At 37.3% G+C, this 12,993-nt stretch overlaps 1 protein-coding gene across 1 annotated transcript in view; it reads right to left on the reverse strand.

The window, feature by feature from the left end:
• The window catches only part of prdm6 (PR domain containing 6), a 31,034-nt gene extending 18,591 nt beyond the window's left edge, over positions 1–12,443 (reverse strand). Inside the window, exons 1-2 of the mRNA XM_053624993.1 lie at positions 10,649–12,443; positions 8,311–8,618 (exon numbers count right to left, since the gene is read on the reverse strand). Of these exons, the coding sequence (XP_053480968.1) occupies positions 8,311–8,618; positions 10,649–11,147 (807 nt within the window). The 5' untranslated portion in view covers positions 11,148–12,443. The remainder of the gene's footprint in view (positions 1–8,310; positions 8,619–10,648) is intronic.
• Between the last annotated feature and the right edge of the window lie 550 nt (positions 12,444–12,993).

The raw sequence follows: 12,993 nt of genomic DNA on the forward strand, positions 1-12,993 counted from the left end.
TCTTTTGTTACCCGGATCTGGCAACCCTGGTCATATAACAAACTTCTGGAACACGTTCATCAATTAACCTCAAATTCAATTGAATAGGACTTTTCTGCGACGGTTTTTTTTTTTATCCAACTCGTGAAAGAAAAATGGAATACCGTTTTGATGAAAAGTGTTGATTGCTTCAAACACTTTGAAGCAGCATTTTCATGAAAACCAATTACAAACCAAATGGAATATTAGCCGTATTAATGCGCCATACCATTGTTTACTTGTTCTGGCACAAAAGCTATTACATAATAGGAACTTCATCTATTAACACATTGTCTTGGTGGTTGCAAAAGTATTTCCATTTTGTCCCGATCGTGTTTAAGGCTCTGTGTTTAACATTTTCACACCGAGGCTTTTAAACCGCAGTTTTACTGAACATGACCTTATGCCGAGTTTTCCTTTAATTTGTCACCCCCTGTAGCCTATATCAGCAATATGGAGCTGGACTTCCTTCTGACACCACAGGAGATTCATGATTTAGACTAGGTCAAACTTGGATGAGATTTGAGTGAATTTTGTTTGATTTCACTTTTTGGTTATTTCTGTGAACTGCTGTTTGGCCACTAAACAACTAGCTCATTCATTTGCAAGCTGTTATTTAAAAAAAAATAATAATAACAGGAAAATAGTAGCAAAGGCAATAAAATATAGAAACAAAAGAAGAACATAGATATTGCTCTTAAGCAAGATTCAGTGTTTATTATTTAGTTTATATCCTCTGTATTCATTCTGTCTACACATAGAAAGTACTCTTGAATTTTCTTGGACCCATTTCTTTTTGCTCAGCTTTCAGTTGGGCAGTATAACTCGACCAGATGCATTGTTTCACTCACAAAAAATGTTTGTGGAGTGGATTGTTTATGTTGTGCTCTTACTTCATAGCATTAAAAGATTATTTGTGTGCGGCATTGTATTTCACAGTTCAATGTAATATGTTCATCTGGGTTTCATCAGAATGTGAACACAGTGCCTGTTTTTTTAGTGCACTGTTTCATTATGAATATATAATTGTACATGCTGCATATCGTTTATATATATATATATATATATATATATATATATATATATATATATATATATATATATATAAACTGCTTATAAGCTCTTGATGTTATAAATAGAAGGTAGAGGTAGCTAAGGTTTTATGTAAGCCTACTGCATAGTTCTACTACTTGGATTGCATTCGAAATTGTAATCAAATTGATTGCATTTCACTAGTTGACCCAAAGAATGTGTAATATATGGCAAACCTGGGTGGAAAACACACTTTGATTGATAGACGTCATTGTGCCCTAATGCATTGAGTGAAGTAGGCTTGTTACAGCTCTAAGTAAGAATTAAAAGAATAAAAGCAATTTATGTCATCTTTAGTCTTGCCTCTGCATCTGACTTTGCTCCAGCTGAGCCATACTCTAATTACACATCAGAAAAGCTACTAACTAACACAAATTAAAGATCACAAATCAGTGATACCTAGATAAATGTAACAGATAAGCACATATCAAAAGCTAAAATAAAGGGGGGAAATAGACTGATATGAGTTTTTTTTATTATTATTATTTTATTTATTTATTTATTTACATTTAATCTTCACTAAATGATCCCCATGAAGGAATGTATTCATTTCTGTCCATATCTGATCTCTGAATGTCTCTGCATGCTAAATAGCCTCTGGTGTAAAGACATTATTGAGGAGGGTCAGTTCATTGCAGAAGCGATCTGTGTCAATAGCTTTGCTGCAATTGTCTATAACTCGGGGTGAAATCAATTTTGTAAATGATTGCAATAATCAGCGAAATTGCATGGTTTATAAATATCCTCATATGGGATTTTAATGGGGCTGAAAAGTTAATGCTGATAAGCTGTCTAAGAAGGGTAAGAAAAAATCAGTCTTGAATGTAAAAGTATGTGTTAATCCTAACCATTTTAACTGACAGACACAAATATGCTATAGAGGATTTAAATCAAAATCTCATATAGGGAATGCTATAGGTAGGTAATAAGTAAGACAAAATGGCATATTGCTTCCAGACAAAAACTGGCCAGAAAAAAGACAATACAAAGAAAAAGAATGATAAAAAAGTAAAAACTCCAAATGACCACCAAATCTGAAAGGCTCTCTGGGTTACTTTTACTCCTCATAGTATTACTACTGGTCTCTGTGTGTAGCTCATCTAGCCATTGATTTGGGCTGGTGGTGTTCTGTCACTGCCTTACTTACTGTTCAGTGTCTTTCGGACCGACATTTACAGCACACTGATTGGACTCTGTCACTGACCAAATGCTGTAAATCATCCTTGAACAGCTGCTCATCGATAGCTGAGCCATGGAGAAAGATAGCGAGAGAGGTAGAGAGACATTGAGGCCGAACTAATCCTAGCTGAGAGTCGCTTGACCTCATGCCCTTATTATGGTGAGTAAATCAGGGCCCTCGAGCCATTAAGCTCTGAGTTGAGAGAACCTTGGTCCCAGTGGCACAGGGAACACTGAAAAAGTCTGTGTGAGTCTGGAGCATGGAACACTTTGTGTAATGGAACTGGCATGCCTTATCTGAGGAAACACTTAGCAGCCATCGGCTGAACGGGATGGGGGCATGTAAGTGGTTCAGCTGAGAGGGGATGCAGTGTGCCTGCGATACTGTGGCTCTGGTATCTGTTCACAAAAACACCTTCTGGTAGATGTTGACCTTTTCAGTTTGTCCTATTAGCTCAAGTGTTCTCATTTTTTCTCAATAAGTGCCATGTAATATAGTAAGGATGTATTTTTATGATTCAGAAAACTTTGTAAAATTAATTGCAGAACTAAAAAAAGAATATCAAGTTGTAGTTAAACTGCACTATGCAATTATGCTATTAGATAAATGGGGGGGGGGCCAGCTTTTTATAGTGTCAATTTATGCATTAAAGGGGATTGTTGTTTTTTTTTTGTCCACATTAAACTCAGCATATTTTGTGTCTGAATGACTGCACAGAGTATGAATAATATAACTGTAGGTTCATATTCCAGAAAATGATCACCTGACATTTCTTACATTAGATCTACAACAGACAATGAGTTAAACATTTTAGTTGGCAGTGTTTCAACCTATAATTGTAATTTTTGCTTTATACTGTAAATGAAGCTAGTAAAAGAACAGACTACACAAACCTAAAAATAGAAGAAGAAAAAAACACAAACATAACATTCTAAAGTAAACACTGTAACAAGTGGTGGTAATACGTAATCCTATTCCTAGATATGGGGGTTTAAAAAAAATGTAAGCATGTAAGGGAAACTGAATGGGTGCAGGAATACATTGTTACAATGGATATAAGAAGTCTACACATATCTGTGAAAATGGCAGGTTTTGTGACGTAAAATAATGAAACCACGATAAATCATATATTTTTCCACCTTTAATGTGAAATTGCACTGCAAAAGAAGAAAAGTTGACTTAACTTAAAATTTCAAGGCACTCAATTTCAATTTCAAAATTTCAAGTTTACTCAACTATTAACCAAAGTAGTTCACTTAACTCAATTTACTGAGTCAGGTCACATTCAGTCAGGTCTCCCTATTTGTACTCTTTTGTTCAGCTGATGGAGTTTTTATAGTTAAAAAAAGAAAAAAAAAAGGAAAACACCATATAAAAACTATTTAAACTCCATTAACTGAACAAAAAAGTAAAATTGGGAGAGATGTGATCTTCAAATTTATTTATTTAAAAAAAAAAAACAAGTGTGAAAAGTATACAAATAAAGTGAAAAACAATCAGAAACTTTTTAGGAAAAAAACTTACCTAGTTGCATAAGTGTGTACACCCATAAACTAATAATTGGTTTTGCATGGCACATCTTGTATTACGAATATTTTCTACTCTTCCTTAGAAAAACATTCTACATCTGTCATATTGTGAGGGCATTTCTTGTACACAGCCCACTTCAGGTCACCACACAGATTTTAAGTGGATTCAGGTCTGGGCTCTGCCTAGACTATTCAAAAACATTTATCTTCTTTTGGTTAAGCCATTCATTTGTTGATTTGGATGTATGCTTTGGGTCATTGTTGTGCTGAAAGATGAAATTCCTTTTCATCTTCAATTTACTAGAAGACACCTGAATGTTTTGTACTAAAATCAACTGGTATTTGTAGCTATTCCTGAGTCCATCTACCTTGATTAAAGCCCCAGTTCTGGCTGAAAAAAAAGCAGTCATAAAGCATGATGCTGCCACAAGCATGCTTCACCATGGGTCTGGTCTTCTTTTTGTGATGTGCTTTTGCACCAAGCATACCTTTAGGAATTATTAAATTATGATATCTTTTGGAATTGGTCTCATCAGACCATAACACATTTTGGCAAAAGGTTTAGGGTGATTTAGTTGAGCTTGGATGTGTTTTTTGTTTTTGTGAGAAAGGGCTTCTGTCTAGCCACCCTACACCATAAATGTGAAGAATACGAGAGACTGTTGTCACATGCAGAGAGTAATCAATACTTGTCAGATATTCCTGCAGCTCCTTTAATGTTGCCGTAGGTCTCTTGGCAGCCTCCCTGGTAAGTTTTTTTCTTGTTCTTTAGTAAATTTTGGAGGGACGTCCTGTTCTTGATGATGTCACTTTATCTTCATTTTATCAACATGTTGATGATGGCCTTCACAGTGATCCATGATACATATAATGTTTTCAAAATTCTTTTATACCTCCCTCCTGATAGTTACCTTTCAACAAGTGCGATACCATGCATGCTTTGTAAGCTCTTTGTGGACCATGGCTTCAGCAGTCGTATGAAACCAAGAAGATGTGAAGAAAATCCTACTGAAACAGCTGGTCTTTATTTGGGGTTTATTGGAATAATTTCATTGATGACCACTGTATGATAATTACTTCTGAACATGTGCTTATATGTTATTGGTTCATTCTGAACACAGCCATAACCCCAATAATAAAAGGGTGTGCACACTTATGTAACCAGTTTATTGTAACCTTTTTATTTTTCCTAGTTCTCACTAAATTGAAATTGTGAAATTGTTTTTCACTTATTTTTAAATGATGTAATTTATCTTGGTTTCTTTTTTTTTTCGTCACAAAAACTTGCCATTTTAACAGGGGTGTGAAGATTTTTTATATACACTGTAAGTGTACATGTTTTATTCCAAATGAAACTGTTTTTTGGCACTAATTTATTGCTATTGAATCTAACAGAAAAAAAGTATAAAAATACATTTAAAAAAAACATGGCTCTAAACGTGTTTACCTTTTAGATCCGGATACATTTCAAATAAAATTGTTCCACCATCAGTGTGCTTTCTCACACAACAGAGCCCTGGATCAAGGGGGAAATGGAGCATAAAATAACTTAAATGACAAATTATGGAGCTTTCTATGTCAGTGAACCGACGTTAAACATGTCACTCCTCATTCTGGCACACAGAAAATAAAAATAATTATCCTGGCCTGTGGCCTACGCACTTTATTATTACTCTAGAACACCCACTGGTGCCTGCCAATGATGATATCATTGTGGACCGTCATGTTCACACAGTGATAGTTCATACAGGAGTATTGCCAGTGACCCCGTGACCACTAGTGCAAAATATTATTCCTATCAGTTAATCCCTCAGCACCTGGTCTGATCAATCTAAACAAGTCCTAATCTCCAATATTTGTGTCTATGTCAATTTACTATTTTCATACATTAATCTGACCTCTTATCATTTCAATGGTCTTACATAAATATTTCCAGTAACATGCTCTAAGTATTTCTACATTTTGAGATAATAGAGCATTGTGTATTTTATACTGATTAACAGTATACAGGTCTCACAGTTTAAAAAAGTCATTCAGTTTAGGTAGTGCATTACTTAATTTAGGTTTAGTAACTAAATCTATTTTGTATTTAACATTTTTCTTATCATATGCAATTACTGCTCTGTGACTCTAAAGTATAAACGTTTGTAAAAATGAAAATATGAGTTTGAGCGTTTCCTCACATTCTGAAATAGTTTACTTAATTGAAAGCTAAATTTGAAATAAAATTAAAAGCTTCAATGTTCAAACACTCTACGAGATGTAGCACTATTTTTAATAGGTAATAATAACGCAGATGTCATAATTAACTTTTAATTGAGAATGAATTGTCAAATGATTTATCCAAAGCATCACACCCCATTGCACATTCTGTATAGTAGACAACATTACCCAGTATTTAGTGAATGTAACAAGGCAGTAGTAATGGGATTTATAGATGATAAGCGTTACTGACTGTATTCACTATTGTTCAAAATTGAGGTCGTATGGGATTCCTGAAAGCAGTGTGTGTAATATTATTTGATCAAAAATATTTTTGCCTTGGCATGGACATTCCACAGACAAGTTCATGAAAAACCCTGGGTGAAGCAAAATCTGCTGGGAAAAATTATAGGCTTATAGACCACAGATAGTACAAACATATAAATGCCCCCAGTATGAACAAAATGAAAATGGACAAGAACCCGATGTTTTTAATCTAAAGAGATATATTAAGGTTCTGCTCATCAAAAGCAACATGAACAAATTCTAAAAACAAATTAGAATAGTTAGTGCATAGTTATGCTGGCACATAAAGCTAGTTTAAATGTTTCTTAAGCCCCTTTAAGAAAATGAATAAATACACATTCAATTCATTAAGAGACTACACAAGAAAATACAATATATGCTCACATGGGTTGGTGTCATGCTAAAGTTACTTAATTCATTATTAAGCGGATAAACTATGAAAAAGCTGGAGAAAAAAACATTTCTATAAAAAGTACTAGCCTACAAGGTTATGTTCAATATATTGAATTAATTATATTTTTGGCACAGTAGTGTCATGATAGTGTCTTATATCGTGCAGCAAGCATTTCTGATGTGGTGAAAGTAATGCGAGACACACACATTAGTGTATTTGATAGAATACTTCATAGCATTTTAGAAATATATGAAAAATGTGATAGAATACTGAACAGTATTTCTCATGAGATACCAGGAGTCACCAAGGTAAAAACAGAAGTCCCATAATACCTGAAATCACCTATTATGTATGTTTTTTATTAACATTTGAATTTCTGCAGTGCATATAATCACTACATGATCATACTGTAAATAACAGAGATATCAATTCAAGTATTTAAGTGAACTACTAGCATAACCTTCCAGCAATATTGCACTATATTCCACATTCTCCAGCACCATTTCCAAAGGTTAACTCATTATTAATTTTCCACACAACCAGGACATTTTAAAGTTACGCACTGTCCCTGTCACTTCTTAGCTTGACATCAAAAACACAATCGTGAGATTCAAGTGATCTGTAGTCACAACAAAGAGTGATTCTGTAGTTTACACTTTATCAACACTGATTAAATAGTTCAACATTTTACATGCCCCTAAATGAGAGACATCTCCTCCACTGGTATAGCATGGAATACTGGGTTAGTTTCTTTCCCTCACCCACCTCAATTCTGTTTAAGCTGCTGGAATTTTTACAGCCCTCCCTGGCCAAGCAAGTGTTTAAAATGGCGTCACACAGAACATATATAACAAGTAATAGTGTTCCATTCTGTCTGTGTGGGCCTCAACAACAGCAGGCCTGTATATGGATGGAGAGAGTCATAGCACACCAATAACAAACTTTGCACCAATATCTCAAAAGCAGCCTCCTTGAGGCAGTTATCAGTTTGTGTTGATCTATATTAGAGCTCGGTTCTCATGTTGCAACTACTTGCCATACAAGAAGATAAATTGTATTTGTCCATGTCTATAATTAGAGAATCTAGGAAAGGATAGCTTGTAAACGTGTCTGAGTGATGATAGTTTATGTCTCAGCTAAACCACAGTTCTGGATTCTCAGCTGAATGGCAATCCACTCTCAGTACCTCTCTCTCTTTTTCTCTCTCCTTCTCTGCCTCATCTCTCTGGTCGGTTGGTCATCTTTAAGAGCTGTGACCTTTATTTCAGTGTGTGTGTGCATGGGGTTTTTTATCCTTCATTTTCTCTCTTTACACTGAGGTGTTTGAGTCCCAAGATTTAAAGTATTTTATTAAAACCTGTAAAGTATGGATGCATTTTAAGGTTCCTGCAAATTAATTTTATTCATTATTTATTCTTCATACCGTTCCATCTTATCCATAAAGCTTTTAAGCCATATAAATCATGTCTAGTAATTTTAAGTCAAGGTGACTGAATTTGTATAATCTTGAGAAGGTTTAGCCTCTCACCAGTTTAAAGTCTGCAAAATTTCCCAGCAGTTTGGGAAAGCTGAAAAAAGAAAATACTAACCTCCCATAAGTGTCTTGTGTTGCGCACCACTCCGGACTGTACTTTATCCAGCAGCAGAGGAATACCCTGAAAAGGCCCAATCCAAGTACCCTGTGGTATGCGCTGGGCAGCACAGATACCATAGCCCAGGCCAGGCACTGTGCTGGTGCATAGGCAGACTTCGCGGGGTAGATCACGCAGCCACTCGGGAACCTCGGGAGGGGCCACAGCAGTGGATGCACTACTTGTCCCTACCAGGCGCCGCAGCGAGTGCAGGGGCCCGTGCATGGGGCACTCGCCGTTCCGGTTATCTGCACACATGTCACAGCCTGCAGGACAGTGCAGTGTGAGAGACTGTTATTTATCCCAGTACCCAGATGGGAACTCTATAAAAGTACTGACTACTACTCCTAATTTACTACTCCCACTACTACTCCTGGCAACGTTTTTACAGTTCATGAAAACATTTGTTTTCGGGTGGTCAATGACAGAAAGAAGCATTAGTGAGAATTAACAGCTCAGGTTTGAAATAAAATACATTTTGTGCTCAGTTGACAGATGTTATTGCCTTTGCTGTTATTATTAGAGCCGTTATATATATATATTTTTTTTATGAAATCCAATCTAAATTATTATTCTTGTTCAAGTTCAAGTTTAACCCCCCTGGCAATATCGCACTGTTTCACTATTTACTTATTATATTTCATGTCTATGCATCTGAATTAAGGAAATTCCCAAATCCAAACAAAATTCATGTCATGTTCAGACCAAGGCGAAACGAACGTTTTGTTCGATATTTACTAATTACCAACTATTGACATGAATAATGGCAATAATTGCAATTAGACCAACCTCTAGGATAGTAATGCTCTTATCCTTTTCCATGTCAGAATTTGATCGACATTAACCGCTCTGAACACGCATATTACACAAATTAAGCCACGGGTTTTAAAATGCATGTTCCTTCGGCAATCTGCGCTCTTTATAAATGAGCCCATGCGATGTGAAATATGGGCGAGAGAATAGCAAATGTAGATAAAGCAGTCCTGCTGGCCCCGGGAGACTCCCATATAGCGCGGTGGGATGATGAATAGCGGCCGATGGGACAGATCGATCTCTGATCCACACTCACTCCACTCTCTTCTACAAAACTATACAGCAATTAATTGTGGCTTGTCCCCCCCTCCTCCATGCCTCATCTCCTCGTGGCACGTATCGATGGAGATTACTGCTGATGGGCTGTTTTATCACCTTAAATAAACAGTCACCACCTTTTCAAACTAGGCTTTAATATGGTTATTTCCCCTCAGTGAATGTTAAGTTATTAAGCCTGTTTTCCTGATTGCATACTATTAGACAATTATAATCAACCTACAGGAATGAACGGACTGCTACATGATAAATACGATACACATTTGGAATGATTCGTTAATGGACGGAAAATTAAAGTGCTTTAATTATCAAGGACTGGTGTGTCTAATCAGTTCATCATTTAAAAGTTATTTGTCAGATGAATTTAATTTTATTCTATTTATTATGTCTTAAACGAATGTGAAGACAGTTGCATATTGTGAATTTTATAAAAGTAGCCTATTATTCATGATTAAAGCTTAATAACCGTACTGAAATACAGAGTGTTGAATTAACACAGGCTTCGTGTGTCTACTGCAGATGGTATTTCAGCACTGATGATTTTGGTGTGCATGTTCTCAATAACCCCTTTTGACAACTTTTTTTTGTTTGTTTGTTTGATGACCTGCAAAATAAAAATAATCAATAAATCCTCTGACGTGGCCTGCAGGCGTTGAAGATGCGTACACAACTGTCCATTATTTAATTCAGTCAAGAAGAATCTTAATACAAGAATCTTCGAAATCTTCAAACATATTTCGCACGTAATTTGGCTTCTAAAATTTCTTCGTGTTGTGATATTTGCCAGGAAATTATTTGCTACTTTTTGTAACGCTTTATGCGTTTTTTTATTATTATTATTTTTTATTAATTTTACAGTTTTACTAATACACATAAGACGTTACAGTTGACCCCAACCTACAAGTGATGAAACTACATTGTTGAATTAATTATTACAGTGTTTACATAACTGTTACCGTGCTGAATTTCACTATTTTAAATAACTTTTACAGTGTTTAGGCTACTTGTATCCAGTTGATCTGGAGATTACAGCACTGGAGAGCTTGCTGTGTATTTTTTTGAATATAATATTGCTGTTTGTTAGCCCTTAAAATGTCATTGATCTATGGGTAAATATCAGGCGCGTGTAAGTGTTTGTGTGTGCAGTGTAGGGACAGGATAAAGCTGGCCCCTACTTTAATCTGGGTATACTTAAAAATGTACGTACGGTTATTGAGATCACTGGTGTGATTGTTCAATGGGATAATCTCCATCCTCTGCTGTCCGTACAGATAGTAGTCCAGTTCCTCTGAGGTCAGCTTCAACCGGGACGCTTTGTCGTTAAAGTTGGACGGCAGGCAAAGTTCCTTGGACTGAGACGCGCCGCTGTTTTCGGCCGGTGCAACCTCGGTACAGAGAGTGTGTCCGAATAGCGCGAGCTGCGGCGCGGAGAGCTGCGTTAACCCCGCGAGCGCGGACACGGCAGGAGCGCACGACGAGTTCGAGGACGGCGTTAAAGCGGCCGAGGCGGCGGTGGTGGTGGAGGAAATTAAGCCGGGTCTCTGGCGGAGGTTTTCCACAGCTACAGGCGCTCGATCGGGCGCCGGGATTTGTGGAATCGCGCAGTTCTTCAGCTGACTCTGCGGGAAAAGCTGCTGCCAGTGCTGAAGGTAAGTCGGATCCACTTTGAGGAAAGCAGAACCGCTCTGATCCCCCGGCTTCAGCATTTCCAACTGCAACTAGAGAAAAAAAACAAATACGAGCGCTCATGAGATTGTGTATGCTTGTTTAATGACTTCCATAGACTATATTTACCTACATGCTATAGGTTAGTTAGCAAAATCTCCTAACTTTCCACTTGAATAAAATCTGCTAACATAAACACTACCGTAGATGTAAAATCTATGTTAGTTCACAATGATTTTTACAGAAAAAAAACCCCACACACAACTTATTTAGAGCTATCCGAAGTGGGTTTGATGATGCTATGCTTTTACAGACTTTCTAGGGTGCTTCCGCACTGTACGCATGTCCTGGGTCAGAAATCAAATCGCAGTGTTCCCACGAAACCACGCAGAGATGGAATAACACAACACTTACCTTATTAGTCCAAGCGAGTTTGTCAGAGCCGACCACTGTCAACTGCGATTCCCGGACGTTTACACCATAACGGTCCTGACCGCCGAGACACTTCGTGAAGTCTGTGGATGGAGAAAAGAGAAGCCGTCATCTCTTCCCCTCTCTCTCTCTCCCTCTGCCCTCCTTCTGCTTGGCGGAGCACGTGGGTTGGACCTGAGAGCGGGGCAGAGGGACAGAAGGGGGGTCGAGCTGGTACGAAATAAAAACGCAACACGTCTTAGTAAAAGTATTCGCTTCTTTAGGCCCTATACACGCGCAACCGGACTGGTGTAGTTTATTGTTCAAGGAGCAGCTACGATCAGTAAATTAATCCTAATAGGTTTTCAGTTTGGGATTTAGGTTTTCTATCACGGGGGGCTTGAATGAATAGAGAGAGATAGTTTCTCAGCAAAGTTATTCGGAGAAGTTGGGTTGGCTGATGAAGAGGACTCACTTTGTTATGTTCATTAATACGCAAGGCAAAGCCCACAATTTCCTCTTGTCCGGGCTCGATCCGATTAGAGTGCCTTAAGATAACGAAGCACACCGTGTTGTTCCTGCGCCTTATTGTCCGGCCGATTCGTTTCCCCAGACTCGACGAGACGCTTGAGAAAGTTCTAGCTGTTTGGATAGGCTCTACATGTCTACACACAGGGCATTTTACACCATTTCACTCCAGAGGGGTGGTAAAATGTTTGGACTGGCTTCATTTTGACAGGGTCGTTCATCATGCTGAGGTCTCTGTAGATTGATAACGAAACCCAAACAAAAACATAATCGTCTGAAAATGAATTCATGTCTACAAGTGCAGTTCTCCGCAAAAGAATGCGAATAATAATAAAGCACAGAAATTTTAAATGTAGGCCTATTTTCAATCTCCACACCCCCGAGACTAATAACCTAGAACCTTCGTTAATAACAACTTTTGATGTCACTCCTGTCATAAACAATCGTTAAAAATTACATGTAAAAAAATACATTCATGTATTATTATTATTATTATTATTATTATTATTATTATTATACCTATTATCATTGCTTTTTGTTTATGCTCACATGATAAGGGCATGGCCTCTACACCTGCTACGACACAGCTTTCGCGTCTTAGATCATTTTACAGTAATCTTGCTTTACACTGCACATGACAGCGCATTGGTTCCTGCGTATTGTTGTGCATTTTTCAGGGTGTTGTTGATAAATGACTGGTGAAATAAAGTGCACTCGAGAGGGGACAGGGGATCGATGCATTAACTGCTTAAATGTGTCATTTTCCTGGCCGAATAACGAATTAGTAAGGCTACATGGAGCATATGAACTGGTTAATTTGTATATTATTATAAGCTTTGACGGGAGCGCGCCTAAACAAGCACTGCGTTCATTTCTAAAGCGGCCACCTCTACTTGGCATTCAATTAGGACGTGTGCATTTCTTGTTAATTAATTCGCCTGATGCCTG

The sequence above is a fragment of the Ictalurus furcatus genome, chromosome 5 (genome assembly GCF_023375685.1).
Source record: "Ictalurus furcatus strain D&B chromosome 5, Billie_1.0, whole genome shotgun sequence".
Classification (NCBI taxonomy): Eukaryota; Metazoa; Chordata; class Actinopteri; order Siluriformes; family Ictaluridae; genus Ictalurus; species Ictalurus furcatus.